The sequence below is a fragment of the Leptonychotes weddellii genome, chromosome 15 (genome assembly GCF_054177405.1).
Source record: "Leptonychotes weddellii isolate Sample4059 chromosome 15, ASM5417740v2, whole genome shotgun sequence".
Classification (NCBI taxonomy): Eukaryota; Metazoa; Chordata; class Mammalia; order Carnivora; family Phocidae; genus Leptonychotes; species Leptonychotes weddellii.
The window spans coordinates 21,875,595-21,895,671 of record NC_138383.1 but is presented as its reverse complement, the minus strand read 5'-3'; the positions used below and the strand labels follow the sequence as shown (position 1 = coordinate 21,895,671).

At 56.8% G+C, this 20,077-nt stretch overlaps 3 protein-coding genes across 15 annotated transcripts in view; 2 read left to right on the top strand and 1 right to left on the bottom strand.

The window, feature by feature from the left end:
* The window catches only part of PHOSPHO1 (phosphoethanolamine/phosphocholine phosphatase 1), a 7,281-nt gene extending 4,480 nt beyond the window's left edge, over positions 1–2,801 (top strand). For 3 of the 5 annotated variants that reach the window (XM_081805168.1, XM_031036922.2, XM_081805169.1), the window contains exons 4-5: positions 179–297; positions 1,018–2,801. In XM_081805168.1, coding sequence (XP_081661294.1) covers positions 179–297; positions 1,018–1,909 — 1,011 coding nt within the window. In that variant the 3' untranslated portion in view covers positions 1,910–2,801. The remainder of the gene's footprint in view (positions 1–178; positions 298–1,017) is intronic. The other 2 variants (XM_081805170.1, XM_006741449.3) reach the window with 2 other exon arrangements.
* A 404-nt stretch (positions 2,802–3,205) lies between these two features.
* ABI3 (ABI family member 3) lies at positions 3,206–12,769 on the bottom strand. 3 transcript variants are annotated; one of them, XM_006741450.3, is made up of 8 exons: positions 12,343–12,769; positions 7,910–8,077; positions 6,692–6,868; positions 5,261–5,346; positions 5,033–5,128; positions 4,691–4,845; positions 4,021–4,158; positions 3,206–3,688 (listed from the first exon to the last, which is right to left on the bottom strand). In XM_006741450.3, exons 1-8 carry the CDS (start codon positions 12,457–12,459, stop codon positions 3,525–3,527), a joined length of 1,101 nt encoding a protein of 366 aa, XP_006741513.1. In that variant the 5' UTR covers positions 12,460–12,769; the 3' UTR covers positions 3,206–3,524. The 3 variants fall into 3 exon arrangements, with proteins under 3 accessions (XP_006741513.1, XP_081661292.1, XP_081661293.1); XM_081805166.1 differs by having other exon boundaries at positions 4,691–4,842; XM_081805167.1 differs by lacking the exon at positions 6,692–6,868.
* Positions 12,770–12,864: 95 nt separating this feature from the next.
* On the top strand, positions 12,865–17,749 carry GNGT2 (G protein subunit gamma transducin 2). Of its 7 annotated transcripts, none has more exons than XR_014140515.1 (5): positions 12,917–13,153; positions 14,386–14,495; positions 15,472–15,577; positions 15,882–16,042; positions 16,653–17,749. XR_014140515.1 is itself a non-coding variant. In XM_081805172.1 (4 exons), the coding sequence occupies exons 1-4, from the start codon at positions 13,134–13,136 to the stop codon at positions 16,096–16,098; spliced, it is 321 nt and encodes a 106-aa protein (XP_081661298.1). In that variant the 5' UTR covers positions 12,865–13,133; the 3' UTR covers positions 16,099–17,749. The 7 variants fall into 7 exon arrangements, 3 of the variants coding, with proteins under 3 accessions (XP_081661298.1, XP_030892786.2, XP_081661299.1); XR_014140514.1 differs by having other exon boundaries at positions 12,920–13,153; positions 15,478–15,577; XR_004078273.2 differs by having other exon boundaries at positions 12,931–13,153; positions 15,478–15,577; positions 15,973–16,042.
* The last annotated feature ends 2,328 nt before the right edge of the window (positions 17,750–20,077 follow it).

Sequence of the window (20,077 nt, the reverse complement as noted above, 5' to 3'; positions counted from 1 at the left end):
CCCCCCCCCCCCCCCCCCCCGTCCCCAGCCTGTCCCCCTGTGCAGTCTGTCTCCAGGCACCCCTGGCATGACCTCCTCCTAGCCTTCCCCTTCCCCACCCTGTGCCCACTCCCTGCTCCCTCCCCTCTGCCTTTTCAGCCACTGCTGCTCTCTTTCCTCTCCCTCACCTGTCTCCCAGGTATGTCGTGGCCTGGCTCGGGAAGCTCCTACCTCCCCAAGCCCCACTGCTTCTGCTGCCCGCTGCCTTCGGACTCTGGCAGAAACCCCACCCGCTGACGTGTTCCTCCCAGGGAATTGGCAAGTGATTAGTTATGAGCTCTCAGCACAGGGCCCGAAAACTCCCTGGAGAAGCAGTGTTCCAACCTGGGACCCCATCTGGCTGGAAGCAGCTCCCAGAGAGCCTTCCTGGGTCAACCCAGCGACCTGGTTATTCCAAGAGCTAAAATCTAGTTCTCTGGCCAGTGCGGAGGCCCAGGCACTTAGCTCTCCAGGCCCAGCCCTTAGTAACCATCCAGGCCCGAGGACCTGGCATTCACAGTCCACATGCCTTGGATGATACCAACGAGTGTTCCCTGGAGCCTGGCCTATTGGCCACAGTCCCATCAGCTGGGCTTGGCCCAAAAAGGGAATGAGGAGGCTGCTTCAGTTGGGTGAATGCCTGGTCTCCCTGACCTACGTTTGTTAGGGAAGAAGGTGGAGAGCACTCCACACCAACAACAAGGGTCACTGGAAGTCTCCAGAACGGCCTAGTCCAGAAACCTCCCCCAAAGGGGTGTCCCCTTGGAAGCTGCGCTTCCCCTCCGTTAAGCTGACCCTGTTAAGCCCCGTGGCCCCAGAGGAGAGTAGCAGAAACAGGTGCTAAGGAAGCCCTTCTGGGTTCAGGAGGAGGATGTCTTCTGAGGATAAACCCCAGCACAGTTCACTGAGAGGCGCCAACGGGGTTGGGCAGGGGAGGCTGGGGTGGGGGGGCGGCGTTGGGTCCTCCGCCCAGCTTAACCTGCTTTGGGTCCTCCTCAGGTCTTGGATGTGCCAGCGCCTCTGGCCGTGGCCCGCTAACCAGCCTCTCCCGGGCCGGCCCGCGCCGCGCCCCCTCTCGCTTGCTCCCTCCTCCTCCTCCTCCTCCTCCTCCTCCTCCCTCCCCTGCTCCCAGGACGGCGGGATGGCCGCGCAGGGCGCGCCGCGCTTCCTCCTGACCTTTGATTTCGACGAGACGATAGTGGACGAAAACAGCGACGACTCGATCGTGCGCGCCGCGCCGGGCCAGCGGCTGCCCGAGAGCCTGCGGGCCACCTACCGCGAGGGCTTCTACAACGAGTACATGCAGCGCGTCTTCCAGTACCTGGGCGAGCAGGGCGTGCGGCCGCGGGACCTGCGCGCCATCTACGAGGCCATCCCCCTGTCGCCCGGCATGAGCGACCTGCTGCAGTTCGTGGCCAAGCAGGGCTCCTGCTTCGAGGTGATCCTCATCTCGGATGCCAACACCTTCGGCGTGGAGAGCGCGCTGCGCGCCGCGGGCCACCAAGGCCTGTTCCGCCGCATCCTCAGCAACCCGTCGGGGCCCGACGCGCGGGGGCTGCTGGCGCTGCGGCCCTTCCACACGCACAGCTGCGCGCGCTGCCCCGCCAACATGTGCAAGCACAAGGTGCTCAGCGACTACCTGCGCGAGCGGGCCCACGACGGCGTGCACTTCGAGCGCCTCTTCTACGTGGGCGACGGCGCCAACGACTTCTGCCCCATGGGGCTGCTGGCGGGCGGCGACGTGGCCTTCCCGCGCCGCGGCTACCCCATGCACCGCCTTATCCAGGAGGCGCAGAAGGCCGAGCCCAGCTCCTTCCGCGCCAGCGTGGTGCCCTGGGAAACGGCCACCGACGTGCGCCTCCATCTGCAGCAGGTGCTGAAGACGTGCTGAGGACCGCGGCCTGCAGGGGGCGCCCGGGCGGAGGAGGGGGCGGGGTGGGGGGAGAGCGGGAAAGACAAACCTAGTTTTATTACTCCCTTTTCCCTTTGGCTTCGGTATGTCCCTCCGGGAATTTCGGGGATTCCGGGCTCGTCCCCCCGGGGGCTGGGGGAGGGAGTTCGGAGCCGTCCCTATCTATGCAGTTAACCCAGCGCGGCTGCCTGGCCCCTTTGCCCTGCAACGTTTCATTCTGGAGTCTGGCCCCACCGAGGGGGTGCGCATACCCGGGAAGGCAGCGGTGTTTCCAAAATCCTTGTCCTCCGAACTGGGAGGAAGGGGTTCCCTGGCAGGGGAGAAAGGAACATCTCCCGCTGCTTTAACTGCTCCCTTGAGCTGCGGAACCTTCCCAACCCCTTTCTTCTGTTAAGGGAACTCCGTCCCGAAAGCCTCCAGGTCGCGCCGGAATCCCAGCCGAGAGAGATGAGGCCCTCCACCGACGGCCTCAGGCCTAGGTCTTGCTTTACCTACCGCGTCTCCACACTACACCCTTTTTCTTCTTGCTTCCCTTCCCGCACTCCACCCCCCGCCAGCATCCCCAAAGTGGGGGGAAAAAAAGCCGGAGGGAACAGTCGCCTCCTGGTGGTGGAACGAGGTAGCACACGGTCCGGCTGGGGTCCATCCGGCCCGGGACCTCGCAGCGCGCGACGGTGTCTCCTCTCACCCCAGCCTCGTCTATGCAGCAAGAGACCAGGGACTTTACCAAAGTCGCCCCGCGGGCTGGGCACTCTGCGCCCCCCTCCTCCCGTATGGAACAGAAAGCCATGATGTTTTAAAGCAGAGCCAGCGAAAGCCAAGCCCCTCCCTCTTTGGTGTTTCAGAGCTATAAAGGAGGTGAAGGGGGGAAGCGCTGACTGAGATCTCTCGCGCCGATGTCTGAAGGGTGAGGGCGAGGCGATCCCTGCCCTCAGAGAGCCCCACATAAATGGGGGAGTTGGTGTTACCCCCCCGCCCCCCTGTCGGGGAAGAGTGCCCAGCTTGAGGAACCAAAACCGAGCAGAACACAGCAAAGCAACAGGCAAAAGAACAGGATGCAGTCAGTTGGTGCCCAGCCTCAGGGGTCTAGTGTAGAGGGCACTTAGGACGGAAATGATGGGGAGAGGCAGCTGCCGGGGCAGGCAGAGGGGGCTCAGTAATTAGCAGGAGCCTTTCACTCCCTTTCTCTTTCTCTCTCTCTCTTTCTCTCTCTCTCTCTCTCTCTCTCTCTCTCTCTCTCTCTCGGGCCCCCTAGCCCTGCAGGGCAATCGCCAGGAAGTCATCAGAGTTTTATTCGAAGTTGGCACTTGCAACTGGAGACCCCATCCTTCGTGGAGTAGGGGGTCCTCTGTGGACAAGATCACCAAACTCTTTGACTTCCAGTTCTTTCCTGTCCACAGCAGGCCTTTGGGTACATCCTCTCTCTCCCCAGGACCCCTTCCCACCAAAATGAGGGGAAGGGACAGGCCCAGCTCACAGACCAAGAGGTGGGCAGGCCTAGTCCAGCCTTGACCGTGGAGCTGGCTTTGTGCTGGAACTCAAGGACCTCGCTCGGGGCAGTGCGTGGGTCAGGAGCTCAGAGAGCCCCAGGCTGTCAACAGCTGGGCTCCACATAGTTCCCGGGGAAGAATCCAGTGCCCTCCGAGCTGACGCCCTCGCACCAGCCATCTGAGTAGCGGCGTGTGATGCAGATGATAGTGCCCTCGGAGAAGGAGAGCTCGTTGTCCTTCTGGCGGGTGTATGGGTACAATGTCACCACTGCAGGGCGGGAGGAGAGGTTGCCATGAGACGTGCCTCCCGCCCTACTATGGGGATGTCAGGGAACATCTAGGGGGACGGCTGCAGGGAGTGGGGCTCCGAAGCTCTTGGGACCCCCTCCCCAGCTGGGTTTAATAATACTCAGTGCCAGGCCAGCTGCTGTCTTTCCAGCTTGGATCCCCACTCCTGGATGAACGTTTGGTCAGTTCATCAGAAAATAGGGAGGGCTGTGTGTGTGGGGGGGGGTGCACAGGCTCATACCTTTGCAGATTCTAGAGTAGAACCCGGGGCGGGGGGGCGGGAAGGGATCCCTAGTCCCAGGAGTCAGGTACCTTTCTCCAGGTACGCAGCAGGGACCCAGCTAGGCTCTTCAGGCCCAAAGTCTGGTGGGGGCAGAGGCGGCAGCCCCAATTCATCTAGATCCAGGGGCGGAGGAGGGGGCAGATCCAGGGGTGGAGGCAACTCCGGTGCTGGGAGGGAAAGAGAAAGTCTGCAGATGTGGCCCAGCGGACCCCCTCCCAACGGCCTCCAGGAAACTTTGCTGTTCAAAGTCGGGGCTCCGGCATCTACCCATTTTCTGTAATCTTTCTCCAGCCCCAGCCCATCATGGCCTCCACGACGAGGCTTCTAGAACGCAGTAGGTTCCCAGCAAATAAATGTTGAGCAGTGTAGGGCAGTGAGGCTTTGCCACTTAGCTGGGTGACTCTCGGGCAGGTCACTTAATTGAACCTGTCAACCTCAACTTCCATCTGTTAAATCAGAGTGTGAAGATCCTCTCACGGTTGTTAAAAGTTTAGTTGCGAAAATGGATGAGAAGCTAGAACACAGAGCCTGGTATAAGGCAGGCGCTAAGCTGAGTTGTTAGCTCACTTTCTCGGGCCCCTTCCTCTCCGCTACCCCTACCCGGGCGAGGCGTTCCCTGAGGCGGGCCGATTGGAGGGCGAAGGTGGGGAGGTGAGAAGAGACCCCGCGGTTGAGCGAGGAGAGGGCGGAGCTCCTTACCCGGCAGGGGCAGGGACACTTCCTCCGGCAGAGGGGGCGGCAGGAAGACCTCGGAGGCCGGTGGAGGGGGTGGGGCCGTGGGGCTGGGGAGAGGTGGGGGTGGGGGTGCTGCCTGCCCCTTGGTCGTGGAGACCCCACCGACACCTTCGGCGCTGCTGAAGACCAGAGAAAGCGGGGCTCGGCTAGGTTGGGGGACACCTTCCCTAACTCAGCATCCCCCCCCGCCCCTCCCCTTCAGTCGTGCGTCCCGGGCCTGTGATGAGCGTCCTCCCGACCCTAGTAGTCACCCTGACAACTGGCAGGAGTTCCCCTCAACCCCCCACTTGGACTCGTGGGGCTCACCCTGCCGAGGCCAGGGAAGAAACCGATGAGGCGGCGGAGAGTTTGCCCTCGGGCACCACGGGGAGCTGCACGGGCTCGGGGATCCGGGGTGGCCTCCTGGGGGGGAGGGTGTCGTCAGTGGGGGGGAAGGAAGGCTTCGGCGAGCAGGGGTCAGGTGCGGGCAGGAGGAAGTTTGGCTTCTCTGCGTGGAGGGTGGGGGAGGAGAGTTGCAGGAGCGCGAGGCCTCACCCCAGGGTGGCGGAGGCAGGTGCGGCAGGCGCCTTGATGCTCTTGCGCGAGAGGGTCCCGGTCCGCGACAGCTGTGTGGTCAGATCCTGCGGGGGGGCAGGGGGCGGGGCTGACGTCTATGGGCCCCCCTCAGCGCCCTGGTCCCAGAAAGGAAACGAGGGAGAGGCGGCCGCGAACTGGGAGGGAGAGTGCGGGCACAGCAAGTTCCCACTTCCACTTCCCAGCCCCCTCTCCCACCCCACCCCACAGCCACCCCCTCTTGCTGCCGCCTGGGCCCCGGGCCTCTCTGGTCGGGCCGGCTGCAGGCCCGACGGAAACCCGGAGCAGACACGGTCTGAAGGCCACTTCCTCCGCACAGCCTAGCATCCGCCCCTCGCGCCCAAAACATCTCAGTGGCCAGCTTGGTGGTCTCTAATTCTGATAGAGCCCGACCCCAACGGGAGGCTGAGGAGGTGGGGGCAGCGGGGAGGGAGGAGAGGACCAACACACTTAGAAGTATCCCACCTGCCGTTTGGACGGGTCTGCAGAACCGGCTTTAGGAAGCTCGGGACAGAGAGGGGCAGGGCATTTAAAATGCACAAATGGCCAGGCCAAGCCCACAGGCAAGGGAGCACCTGCGTTACTGGTGGGGTGTCCCCAAGCATGGGGGACATGGGGAATGCTGTCCTCTGCTATTGTCCACTAGGCACAAGACAAGAGGGTCCTGAGCTGAGTCATAAAGAGTAGAAGCTGGGCAATGAGAAGAACTTAAGGGTGGGGAGGCCTGGTGCCTGAAGGAGGGAGTGTGGTCTGCATATTATGGGATGGGAAGGGTTTCCAGGGGTCATTGAGACCCAGGGGAGCTTTAGTCTAACCTGGAATGTTGGCCTGTGGGAACTGAAGAAATGGGGTTGGGGACGTGTCCTCTCCCACCTCTCCAGAGACAGCCGAGAAGGAAATGGCAGTGTCAGGCTCCCCGGTCTTCACCAGGCCCCCTTTGAGTGGCTGCATCCCCACCAGTTCCCACCCACCAGCAAGCGGCTCTGGGGTGAGTGCTGCGGTGACCTCAAACCTCCAGACAGAGGAAGTTGCCGTTCTCATGTGGCTGGGGAGCCATTCTCATGCACGACCTGACACCTCCCTTCCCCTCTTCCCCTTCACACACACCCAGCCCCCACGGAGGGGGGTGCTCAGATGCACCCTCAGCAGATCATCTGAGGACAGGGTAAAGGCCAGTGGTGGAGGGACCCGTCAGGAAGGACTTTTAAGGAGGAAGGCTTGGAGAGAAGGGGTCCGCTTAGGGTGATGGCTTCAGGGAGTGAGGAAAGATCAGGGCGGCAGGTTGGGACACGGAGGGATGTGGATGTGGACGAGAACTGGGGGCCCGAGGAGAAGGGAGCCATGACGAGGAGGAGGGTGGGTTATGGGAAAGAGGAAGGTTCCTCTCTCTACCTTGATCCCATGGCCAATGTCATCCAGGCAGCCAAAGTTAAGCGGTCTCCTGTAGTAGGGCGTGAGGGGAGGGAGGCTGTCGGGGGCGATGACTTTCTGACCAGGGGGCAGCCTCTGGACAGTGGCCAAGGTGCCGATCTCCCTTCGGGCAACCTTCTCCATGTGCATGTTCACCATCTGCCATGACAGGGTTTGAGGTGACAGTGGGGCAGTCTCTGTCCTTCCTCTTACGGGAGGAAGAGGACAGAGACTTTGGGGTGGGCGTAGGGGCCAGGGGAAGCCGTGAGGTCCAGAGACAGAGTAAATGCTGTCCCCAGGGTCACACGGCATTTGGGAAAAGAGTTGCCAGGGGAGGATGGAACCACTTTGGAGCAACTTCCTGGTGGAAGAGAATGAGGGTTATTATTAGCGGAGCAGGAACCAGAGGAAAAGAGAAAACACAGCACCCCTGGGGCTGCTGGGAAGAGAGGGGAGTGCTGGGCTGGCTGGGCAGCAGAGGTGGAGAACGCAGAGGTGGTGGAGCATCGTGGCTGGAGTGACTGTCTCTCTTGGGGGGACAAAGAAGTGAGTTCACTCCCTCTTGGAATGTTCTGTGGGGAAACTCACAACACTGGGAGGGTGGGAACCCCTGGCTGTTGGGGTGAGAGGAAAAGGCACAGCGCGCAGTGAACATGCGGGTGATGCGCGGGCTGATGGGTCAGTGGCTGTGTGCACGTGGCTGATGGGGCAATTCCTCAGCCAAGGATCCAGGAAGGGAGGAGGAGGGCATGTGTGCTAGCTGGGCGGGGGCACGGCGTGGTGGTGGCCGTGCTTCCGGGGCTGAAGATGACCTTGCCAGGCAAACACTCCGGGATGAGGACACTTATTAGGTCACTGCCTGTGTTTAGCTGGAAACAAGATCCACTTACCTCTTTCCTGTACTAGGCACCCACCGCTACTGGTAAATCCTGCTTCCTACCATGCAGGATAGAATTCAGATAGAAGTCAGAAAGGAAAAGGACTGCCTTCAAGGAGTTCCTAGTCTGGTAGGGCAGAAAGGCCCAGCATGGAGACATAACCACAGAGATAAGGAGGCTCAATACCCTCGGTAAATGCCAAGCTCCTGTGGCGGAGTCAGGCGTTTGGAGGAAGGCGGGAAAGAACTTATTGCTGGAGAACATGTCCGAGTGGGGCCAAAGAACTGGGAGCCAAGGCAAGAAGCCCTCCCACAGCCCTTACCTGGCCCAGCGTGTTCACACGGGCTTCCACCTGCCGCAGGGAGGCGGCCTGCAGGTCTAGCAGACGCAGAGTGTGTCCGGCCAGACTGCCAACTTGGTAGGCCACACTGGCCAGTGCCTGGGTGGTAAAGGCCATGGTCTCCTCCAGCGCCTTCCTCTTGTCTGTGGCCTGAAATACACACAGCTCTGGTCGGAGGCCAGCCCCTTCCGCTGGATCCTTGGCTGGGTGGGTAAGATGGGAGAGGGAGGACGTGGGGGCTGAACTGGGAGAAAGCGGTAACTCTAGATGTTTGACGTGGTTTCTGTGAGAATGAAGTTGTAGTAAGAGGGACTTGGGAACATTAGGAGAGCAAATCTGTTACCCTGAGGAATGGGGGTGCAAGGGGAGGGAAAGATCTTCCTCCTCAAAGACTCAAGCTGAGGATTGACCTGACCACCTCCAGAGGACCTTTGGGAATAAAGGGTGAATAGTAGAAAGGGAAGAGGAAGGCAATACTTTCAAACTTAAAAAAGGAACCAATCGACGCCAGACCCCCTATCCCAGACCTTCTAATCAGAACTCTGGTAGGATGGGAGAGGAAGGACGTGGGAGTAAGGAGTAAGGTCGATGAACCTGTGCCTTTAAAAGCTCCCCAGGGGACTCTTGTTCTCCTGTTTTTCTCCAGTCTGCAGAGTAGTGTTTAGGAACCAATGATCTAGTCCATTTTATAGATCAGGAAATTGAAGCCCAGAGAAGAGTGACTTCATTCATTCCCTCCAGTAGCTTCCCAATACACTGAGAATAAAATCCAGACTTCCAACCGTGGCCTATATAGGGCCCCACAAGGCTGGCTCTGCTTTTCTCTCCCGGCTCTCCTCTACCACTCCCTCTCACTCCCCTCAAGCACACTGGCCATAAGGTTCCTTTTCCCAGATCAAGCTAAGATTGTTTCTACCTCAGGACCTTTGCACTTGCCATACTTCTTTCTAGAATCCTTCTTATTAAGTCTCAGCTCCTCAGAGACACATTTCATCACCACCTTAAGATTCTCCTAGCTTACTTCTATATTGACTCTCTACCATATTTACCCTGTTCTCTTTTCCTCATAGCACTTAGCACTATCTATCAGAAATTATTTATCTATTTACTTCATTATCTATTTCCCCCCACATACTAAAATGTAAGCGCTGTGAGGGCAGAGAGCTTCTCTGTTTTACTCTGTATCCTACCCTGGAATAGTGCCCAACATACAGACAATATTTAATACATATGCATTTGTGAGTTAATTAATGAATTTAATGTGAACCCAAACACTTGCTGGGTATCTCCTTACTGCATGCCAGGCACCGTGCCAGGTGCTAGCCAGAGTCACACCGGCAGTCAGGGATGGAAGGGTGGGCAGGGAATGGCTGAAGACAGAAGAGGGTTTTTTGGGTTTTTTGTTTTTTTTTTTTCCAGTTCCAGATGAGACCATGGGGCTAAAGCAAAACTTCGGTCATTTGGTTCCCCAGGCAGCTTCCTCATCTTGGATGAGGAGCTGCTGCCGGTTCCGATCATGGAGCCACTGCCATTTAGCCTGTAGCTTTCTCTAGAGGGTAGGGGTGAGTCCAGGACAAATCTGGGCCAGGCCCCGTGCATGGACAGACAAGGCTGCACCACGCAGTCTCCTTGCTAAAGGCCCCTGGGTGCTCCCCAAGGTCTGTCAATGGAGAGCACACCTGGAACCTCTCAGAACAGGGTGCCTCCAATGGAGCCTGAGCCAGGCTAGGGTCAAAGGGCAGGCCCAGAACCTTCTGGGCAGCCCCTCCTTGTCTTTGTTCCAACAGCTAGATGCTCATTTGCGTGCAGTTTACATCTCATCAGCCTATGTAACCAAGAGCCTTGAAAAGGCAAAGAAATCAACTGAGGATGTTGAAACCAGAAAGGAGAGCAGGTCTTGTTCTAGCTCAAGATCTTTCTTTAATAGACTAGGAAACGAAGGCCCAGAACAAAGCGGTTACTACTCCTCCTTTGGTCTGCACCCAGATTTCCTAGCTCACCTCGCCGGCACTGTCCCCTGTTTGGCCTGCCACCTAGAACTGTCAGCCCAGGCAGGAAAATGTCTGCTTGGGTCCAGCTCCAGGAGGCTGCTGACCTTTGGTTTGGGGCTTGGCCCAAAGTTAGGTCCAGAGGTACAAAGGTATGAGATCCATTGTCATGGCTGACTGCTTATTCATCATGCAAATTACCTTGTCTGTAAACTCAATGGACTCTGACCGAGAACTTTGCAGTCTGACCCCAGCCTGCCCTCCCCCAATTCCCCATGGGTTTCCTGACACCTGGTTGGGGTGCTGGGAGGGGCTGGGGGAGGGACAGAGGGCATGGGAACCAGGCCTTGTTTAAGGGCAGTTCTGAGAAGTCATCCAAATCCTTTGCAGGCATTTGCTTCCCAGACCGAGATCCTCAGAGAGGCCAGGAAAGGTAACTAAGGTCAATTAGTTAGTGTTCTGCATGAAGGAAGCAGGAACCCAGGGACTCTGACCTGGGTGTTTTTGCAAGGGCTGCCTCGCCTTGCTAGAATTGACTTTCATTATCTCTATGTGCCTTTCATCCTTCCGGCAGAAGATGATGATGATGATGATGATGATGATGACAGTCATGGTAATAGTTTCCATGCATCCTGCCCCGCCTAAGGGACAGGCACTGGGCTAAGTGCTTTAACACATTCTCACATTTAACCCATGGGACCCCCGTGAGGAAAGGTGTAAGAATCAGAGGGTCACCTTGCCATGGGTCCTGTAGTTGCTAGGTGGCAGAGTTGGAAACTGGACTCAGGTCTTTGGGACCCCAAATCCTATGTGCACACTGTGCATCTGACAAACGAGAACCATCTGGAAGAGTCTGAAGGTGTGCAGAGGTTACTGAAGGAACGCGCAGAACCGCTTCTCTCCTTGTCCATAAGAGGAGCCTGCCTTCCAGCACCCTGAGACCGGGCTGGTTTACAAACCACGGTCCATCTCATCTACAAGTGAGTCACTCAACATCTACATGAACGGCAGTTATTCAACTAGAGGTTTGGGGGTGGGCTGGGAGTCAGAGTTCTGGGTTCGAATCCAGGTTCTGCCACCAGCTTAGAGACCTGGGAAAGTGACCTGATCTTTCCTTTTTTTTTTTTTTAAAGATTTTATTTATTTTTTTGACAGAGAGAGACATAGCGAGAGCAGGAACACAAGCAGGGGGAGTGGGAGAGGGAGAAGCAGGCTTCCCGCTGAGCAGGGAGCCCGACGCGGGGCTCGATCCCAGGACCCTGGGATCATGACCCGAGCCGAAGGCAGACGCTTAACAACTGAGCCACCCAGGCGCCCCGTGACCTGATCTTTCTGAACCTTGGCCTCCTGGCTGTGGAGTAGGAGTGGTTTTCTCCTCTCAGGACTGGGAGGAGGACTAAAAGAGGCCAAGTGAGGATAACATGCCTGCCCAAAGGAAGGGTGCAGAGCGTTCTCCCTGGTATCACCACTGACTCTCTTGAATCTGCCATTTTCCCATAAGCACTTGCTACTTCCATTATTTTTTTCAACGCTCCTACTGAGCCAGGAGCTTCCCAGGCCTGCCAGTGCAAAGAAACTGTCTTTAAGTCCTAGGGCCTGGCAGGGGAGGGGAAATGTGGAGAGGAGAGAGCCCGGCTTCAGAAGTCAGGAGGCTGATGCTCAACTCTGCCAAGTCCAAGCTGTATGACCTTGGACAAGTCACCTTGCCTCCCTGCACTGCTGGTTCTTCATCTATGAAAGAGGAATAATAATACTTGTCTCATGAGGTTATGAGGATTAATGGAAAAAACAGAGGTGCTCAATCATTGCTAAGTTTCCCTCGATCCTCTTCCCGTGATCCGAGAATCCACGTTCATGGTCCTGGAACAACTACACAGTTTAGGAGACTGCTCTAAAATCTTGTGCTGGTGGACTGCTCCCAGCCATCATGCTGTCCATGCCCCTGTCTCTGCGCCAGACCCAGCCTAGCCTGATGTCTCTCCACTCTCGCTCAAATATCAGGGAAAGGATTCTCCCCCTGGTGCCTCTCAAGTTCACGACACTCTTCGGGAGGTTCTCAAGTCTCACCCAGAGTCAGCGTGCACGTGATGATGCTGGCATTTGTGTGAGGACAAGTCTGGGCCCCTGCATCTGCACGGGACCCAGGAAGCAGACGAATGTCGGGTGAGGCTTGCTGACAGGACGGAACAGTGCGGCCTGCCCGGGCGTCTCTGGGGCTCCGGGAGAGGGAAGGGGCACGGTGGGGCTGGGTAGCATGGGGTCAGGGCTGAAGTTTGGGGGGGACTGGAATGGAGCTGAGGCCTGGGGTGGAGGCTTTCCCAGGTGGGCCCAGGACGAGCACCCGTCAGGATGGCTCTCACGGTCCTGCCTTGAAGGTGGGCTCCGGGGGGAGGCCAGGGTGTCAGGGCGGGTGCCCATGCTGCCTACCTGCACGTAGTTGTCCACGCAGTAGTCCGCGACCCGCAACAGGGAGCTGTGGTTGCCCCGCAGAGCCTCCCGGCCCGTGGGGATCTCGAACTCCTGCAGCTGCTGAAGCTCCGACATGGCCCCCCGCCTCTGGCTGGCTCCCCAGGGAGCCCGCTGGTTTTGTGCCTCACCCTGCTCTTGATTGGTCGCTCTGTCTTCCCCCTCTCACCGCTTTTGGTTTCCTCTCAGTGAGAGACCCAAACCTGCTTGCAAAGGGCAGGCAGGCTCATTCCGGGACAAGAGGAAGTCAGTCTCCGCTCCCTGGGCCTGCGCCTCTCTGCCCCCTGCCCAGAGGAAGGGGGAAGCCAGGGGCCCCTGTGGGGGCCCAGTCCCCCAATCCCTCCCAGCAGAGGAAGCCAAGGTCGGGGGGCTGTGATTGCTCCCTGGGCCTGGAGAGGAAACTGTTTGGGGGGGTGGGGAATGGGGTGGGAGACTGAGGAGGAAGGGGGTTGGCCTGCTCTGGGTGGGCGGTGGAAGCGGATTTTCCACTCATGGAAGGGGAGGAAAGGGCAGAGGGTGGGGGCTTCCTTGGGAAGCTCAGGGATGAGTCACCAAGGGCCCGGGGAGTGGAGGGTGGGTAGGATATGGAGACCAGTCGTGCCGGGCGCTGTAGGGTAGCGCAGCAACCATGGAAACCAGCCAAGGCAGCAGCCAGAGGAATCAGCTCAGACAGCAGGAAGACACATCCAGAGGTCCCCTGAGAAGTGTGAGCAAGCCTCGGAAGGGCTGTGTGTGAAGAAGCCCTGGTGCACATGCTCTGTGCCTGGTGGAGGTAAGCCCAGCCGTAGCGCCAGGGATTCGGATTAGACAACAGCAAGGAATTGGCTTTGAGAAGCACCAGGTTCAAGTTCCAGGTTAACTGGTCGGTCTTAGGAAGCAGCGGTGGACCGAGCACCGAGCTGGCCTCTAGAGGCCTGTGCTCTCCATCCTGTATTTACAGCACAGTTGGACTAGAAACCTCCAGGCTCCTGTCCTGATCCTAAATTCTTCGCGCTCCCAGCTGTGAGTGGGACTCGGACCCTGGAGTGGGGGAGTCAGGATGGGCTCCAGGCCTCCTCCCAGCCACTTCCAGAGCCCCTCCTGTCGACCTAGAGACAGGACAAAAAGAGGATCCCTAACTGACCGTATTGATCTCTTAAGCATCTGCTTCTTGGGAGGGTCCCCTTGCCATGGGACAGGTGTCAGCCTGAGCAGGAGCTCAGTGTCTATTTTTTTTTTTTAAAGATTTTATTTATTTATTTGAGAGAGGGAATGAGAGACAGACAGCAGGAGAGGGAGGAGGGTCAGAGGGAGAAGCAGACTCCCTACTGAGCAGGGAGCCCGATGCGGGACTCGATCCCGGGACTCCAGGATCATGACCTGAGCTGAAGGCAGTCGCTTAACCAACTGAGCCACCCAGGCGCCCGAGCTTAGTGTCTATTAAACAGCATAGCCCTTGGGTGGTCCTGGAAGGAGACCGAGAGAAATATCAGGATGTGGGCCCTGTGTTCAGCGATTGGTGAGGGAGACCCACACTCAAGGCTCAGAGAAGGCATGGAGGCCAAGAAGCATGGACACAGGCACTGGAGGTGGCGATGGCCCCAAGTGTTGACAAGAACAGCATCCTAAGTAAGGAGTCCATTTTTATTGAATGCGTGAAGGAAGATTGAGCTAAGAGAAGCTTGTAAGGTATAATCACGGGGCTCCAATGGGAGACACAAAGGCTTCTTGGGTGAGGGACGTTAGGAGCTGGTCTAGGACTTGCTTCACTGAGAAGAATAGTCTCAGAGCAGGCTCAGAGGTAGCGGACGGGAGGGCTTGGCAGACAAGGCACGGGGAGGGGAGTGTGTCGGGCTGAGGGTGAGAACTGGCTATAAGCCAGACGGGTCTCGAAAGGAGCAAGGCGGACGTAGGGGGCAGGGCGTCCGCTCCAGTGGCAGTGAGGGCTTGGAGGCTCAAGCCAGCGGATGGGCTTAGGACCTTGAGCCCATGATCAGCTTAGGCATTAGAGATTTTGGCTTTCAGACCATCTGCTTTATCTGAAGACTTTCAGAAGCTGAGGAGCCGGGAAGCTCAAACACCATCTTGTCTGAGTCGAAGACCAGTGACTTGAAGTGCACGCTCTTTCTTGGCAGGTGAGAGGGGCTGAGGTTGCACTGGGCTGGGATTTAGTCTTAGAATTATTTTATTTTTTTTATTAAAGATTTTATTTATTTGAGAGAGAGAGAATGAGAGAGAGAACACATGAGAGGGGATAGGGTCAGAGGGCAAAGCAGACTCCCTGCCGAGCAGGGAGCCCGATGCGGGACTCGATCCAGGGACTCCAGGATCATGACCTGAGCCGAAGGCAGTCGCTTAACCAACTGAGCCACCCAGGCGCCCTAGTCTTAGAATTATTAAAGCTGGGCCCCCGCCAGGCCTTCCCGATAACCCTGTCCCGATGATGATGATATCAGTAACTATAACAATAATAATAATAGTCATGATGTGCCATACAGAGGGTTAAAATATTTTACATGCATTATTTTCTTAGGATTCACAAAAATCATACAAGGTAGGTACTGTTATTATACCCATTTTGCAGACAGGGACACTAAGACTCAAGGAGGTTGAGTGACTTGCCTAAGCCTCACAGCTTGGAAATGGCAGAACCAGGATCAGAACTGGAGTCTGGCAGGCTCCAGAGCCTTTCGCTTAACCACTAGGGTACACTCTCCCCTGGCAGGACCTGCTGTTTCCCGAAAACGTCTACCTGTGCCATTATGTGAAACAATAACCTGGCTTCCCGAATTCTATTCACTGAAAGATACTCCTTTTCTCTCCCTTCTCCATGCTCTGATTCCTGTTCCGTCCATAGACAGATCCTACTCCAAGGGCAGAGCCTGTGCCTCCCCCATCAGACTGGGGGCTGTGCCTCCTCCATCAGACTGGGGGTACCACCCTCTCCTCCAGAGCCTGGACTCGTGATGGGGCGGGGTGGGAATTAATCTGCCGTGTGAAGTGAGGGGATGGACAGGGAAGAGGGTGGAAGTTGAGGTGTGGAAAGTGCAGGAGGGAGCTTCTGTGGGGAGCCCAGGGGATTTGCAATCTCAGCCACGGAACCCTTGCCAGGAGCAGGTCTCTCTGGAGCAGGATGGCCCAGGAGCTCAGCGAGAAGGAGCTATTGAAGATGGAGGTGGAACAGTTGAAGAAGGAAGTCAAGACCCCACGAACCCTGGTGAGTCCCCTCTTCCCTTCCCTGACTCTGTTCGCCATGGTGTCCTGGTCCTCACAGAGCCTGGCCCCCAGGGGAAGCGACAGGCGGCGGGCTGGTGAGGCCTCCACAGAACAGCAGAAGGGGCAGGAGTGGGAGGTGCCTCTGGGCCAAGCGAGGCTGCAGAGGGAGGTTGGGGTTTAGCCCCACAGAGGGGCCAGGAGCGAACCCCGCAGCCTGGAGGCCACAGCGGACCTGGCCCAGCGCCCCTCAGAGGTAAGCACTCACCCCCCACCCCCACCTGCCCCTTTCTCTTTCTCCTCCCCAGCCCCCTGTCCAGGCCCTGTTTTCCTGCACCGAGCAAATCATGGATGCCCACAGACAAACGAGGGCTGGAACCACCCTTTGTTTTCTCACAGATTTCCAAGACAGGAAAGGAAATCAAGGATTATGTGGAGGCTGAAGCAGGAAACGACCTTCTCCTCAAAGGTATCCCTGAGGACAAGAATCCCTTCAAGGAGAAGGGCGGGTGTGCGATGAGCTGAGGGCCCTGGGGCCCCGCCCCCCTGCCCATCTGTCCCTCCTCAGCCCTGCTCTTCACCGGGAACCCAGTGTCCGGGGACTCCCAGGGACCCGGGGACTCTCCACCCTCTCTCGGCCACAGCAGGAGTAGACACCTGGCCCGTGCACTGGGGAGCTATGCCCCACTCCCACCTTCAGTTCTCCTCTCCTCCACCCGCTGGGTCACTTGGAGGCCCTCGAGGACAGCTTCTTGGGCTCAGCAACTGGCACCTTCTGTGGTGGGGTCCCAAGAGCTGGCCACGCCCTGAGACCCCGGACAGCACCCTTAGGGATGTCTACCCCTCCCTGGAGCCGTCCCGTCTTTCCCTCCACTCTCTTCCTAGGAGCCAGCAGTCCTACTCAGAGTAGTTTGGGTTGAGGGCCAGAGTTGGGGGGGCCCTTCTTCCCCATCTCACGTCTGACCCTGTGGGCCTCCTCCTAGTCACTCCAGAGGGCCTGACGACAAAAAGAGTTTGTAAAGTCATGATGTCATGATTTATGTAATGTTCCGGAACGTCTGTTCCGTGCTAGGTCCTAGGGAGAGAAGAGTAGCAGTGCGAACGTGGCGGGAACTGAGTTTGCAATGAAGTCAGTAAGTGCTACTCTGCGAAAGGACCAGCAGTGGTGTGGGGCACACAGCAGACAGACAGACGCTCAGGGCCACGGGCAAGGTCCGCGTGAACTGTTGCAGGCCAGTGGGTCGTGCGGGGGGACGGGGCAGACAGAGGCCCAAGAGGGAGATGCGTGAAGCCTTGAAGGACCTCCCTGTGAGCCCAGTTAAGAACTGTGTTCCCAGGGGGCCTGGGTGGCTCAGTCGGTTAAGCAGCTGCCTTCGGCTCAGGTCATGACCCCAGGGTCCTGGGATCGAGCCCCGCATCGGGCTCCCTGCTCAGCGGGAAGCCTGCTTTTCCCTCTCCCACTCCCCCTGCTTGTGTTCCCTCTCTCGCTGTGTCTCTCTCTGTCAAATAAATAAATAAAATCTTTAAAAAAAAAAAAAAAAAAGAACTGTGTTCCCCACCGGCTGCAACAGGCAGGACGCAGCCAGCCGAGCGACAGGATTTGATTAGCAGGAGGGAAGCTGGTTCCTGCTAAGGAGGATGCGGATTCCTGGGCCTTGTTAGCAAGGAGATTATAGTCTTATGGAACCACAGAAGTGATGAGGGCGCAGAAGGCAAGCGGAGGACAGAGCACAAGGGGACACCCTGCAGCCCTGCCCCTCCCCGCCCCCCCCCCCCCGTGGGATCTGTGTGACATTCCTCAGGTACTCCCCGCTGCCCTAAAGCTAAGGGAAGGAAAAACAAATGGTTAACTCATAGAGATCCCAGTCCTGCAAGACAGGAGTCTCCCAAAAAACCATTCTTATCAATAACCTAACTTCCAGAAGGAAACTCCCAACTGTCTTACTGTTAATGCTTTACTAGAGGGAGAAACCACCTTAACTTGACAATGGCAAGGCCTCCAGTATCTTGTAGGTCCTCTTTAGCATACAAAAATTCTTTTTGAAAACCTCGCTTTTTCCTTACCCCCAACTCCCAAGTATATAATCAAGTCACCCCTCACAACCCTGATGCAGCAGCTCTTTCTGCCCACGGGTCCTGTCCCCGTGCTTTATTAAAACCACCATTTTGCACCAAAGACGTCTCAAGAATTCTTTCTTGGCTGTCGGCTCCGGACCTCACTCCACCAAACCTCACCTACATTCAAAAACTACATCAGAAGGACTCACATGATACAATGCATTCAGTGCAAAGTCTGTGTGTGTGGTGGGGGGAGTCAGGGGGACCCAGAGGAGGGCAGCCTAATCCAGCCAAATGGGTGAGTTGCGTCCTGGGAGGGAAAATCCGTAAAAGCCTCTAGAAGGAGGTGATATCCGGAGCTGAATCCTAAACACTGAAGTTGTAAATGGGCAGATGCATGGCAAATCTGGCTGAAGTGGCCGTATAAACAGACGCATAGGTATGAGAAGGGAAAAATGTAGGAACCAGGGTTTGAATACAAACACCAACCGGGTTGGAGTGGGACTGTCCAAGGAGAGGCCTAGATCTTTGGAATTCACTGCTAGAGAGGTGGGCTTGGAGATGAGCAGAAGGGTCTTCGCGTCACCCACCTTCATCTGGGGTGTGAGTTGGCAATGTTTGCATTTAGAAGGAAACTGGCTTTTGACAAGATTGAAAGGAGAAAGAATGGAGGCGGAGAGACAGTTAAGGAGATGGTCCTTAGATTGGGGGAGTTGCCGTCTTAAGTCTAGAGTGGGAGGTGGGGTGAGGAGTTCTTTGGGAAATGAAGTTTTCCGATCTTGACATCTCGCGGAGTGATGGGTGATGGAGAGGGAGTTGTCAGGGATGATGGGCTTCTGGCTTGGGAGATGACTAGAAAGACGGCAAAGTAGGTGAAAATAAACCTAAAATAATACAGTGATCCCGCTAGAGCTGCAAACTCAGCCCCGCTCAGCGGGCCCCACCTCGAGGGCATGCCCTGGGCCTACTGGGGAGGTCATGGGCCCCTGGTCAGAATCTAGGATCTCCGGGGAAGTGTCCACTGCTTTCCCAACTCCTTCCTGAAAATTCCATCCTGACCCCCAACTTACCATTCTGCAACCTTGAGTAAGTTCAGCCAATCTCATTATACTTGAGAAGGAAAAGAAGAGGAATGAGAAAGAGAATATTTAAATACAGTAATTCTCATATTTTTTTAATAAGGAAGGGTAGGGACGCCTGGGTGGCTCGGTCAGTTAAGCGTCTGCCTTTGGCTTGGGTCGTGATTCCAGGGGCCTGGGATCGAGCCCTGCGTCAGGCTCCCTGCTCAGCGGGGAGCCTGCTTCTCCCTCTACCTACCCCTCCCCCTGCTTGTGCTCTCTCTGTATCTTCTGACAAATAAATAAAATCTTAAAAAAAGAAAGGAAAAGCAGGTGTGGGCCACAGCCCTACGGCTACAGGCCACAGGGCTACGGCTTCCTTCTTCCTCCCACCCAGTCCTCGTTCTGCTCCCTCCAGGTGGTATCGTGCTGCTTGGGCTGTCTGGCCCAGCGGGGACTCTAACCATTATTCCTGAGGCGTTTGGATCCTGGACCGGGCTCTGCTGCTCACCTTTTCCCAGCAAACAGCACCCAGATGCTCCAGGGGTTCTGTTGGCTCCTCCCACACCCTTCTTGTCCACTCCAAGGTGTGGTAACGATCACAGGACCCCTAAGCCTCAAAGTCAGTCATCAGCCCAATGCTCTGAACCCCTCCTCTGTCTGTTTCCCTAGTGTCCGAAAAAGCCTCAAATGGCAGAGGGCAATCTCAGGGGCCACCCCAAAGGAATTATGGTGAGCCCTGGTGGCCCCATTCCTTCCTTGCATGCCCACACCTGCGCCTTAGCCAGTTCAGAGACTGAGCATGATGATGCCGAGAGCAGGTCACGGGTGTAATCTAAGCCGCCCGGCCCCAGCCCTGTCCCATAGATCCTGGGGGTTCATACCCATGAACAACAGCACCATGTGTTGTTAGGGGTTCAGAGCACGGGCAGCAGCCTCACCTTTGACGACAGCACCTCATCTTTGCAAAGTGTCTCCCAGCTAGCTCCCCACTGGGGCTTGACCGGGCCAGTCCTTCGCTCTGTAAAGCCAGCAGCTTCCAGATGAGGGACTCATGGTGAGGTCAGCAAATCCTGTCAGCATTTACCCCTTGCCTTAGATTCAGAGAAGAGTTGCAAAGCTAGTACAGAGGGTTCCCTTATCCCCTTCACCCAGCTTCCCTGGATGTTAACATTTCATTAACCACGTACTTGTAGTAAAGCTAAGAAATTAACATTGGGACAATACTATGGACTAAACTCCAGACTTCAACTTGGATTTCCCTAACTTTTTCACTAGCGTCTTTGTTCTGTTCCAGGACCCACATTCCACTTAGTGTTTTACTTATTTTTCAGGGAAGGGCTGCTTCTTCTTCTTCTTCTTCTTCTTTTCTTCTTCTTCTTCTTCTT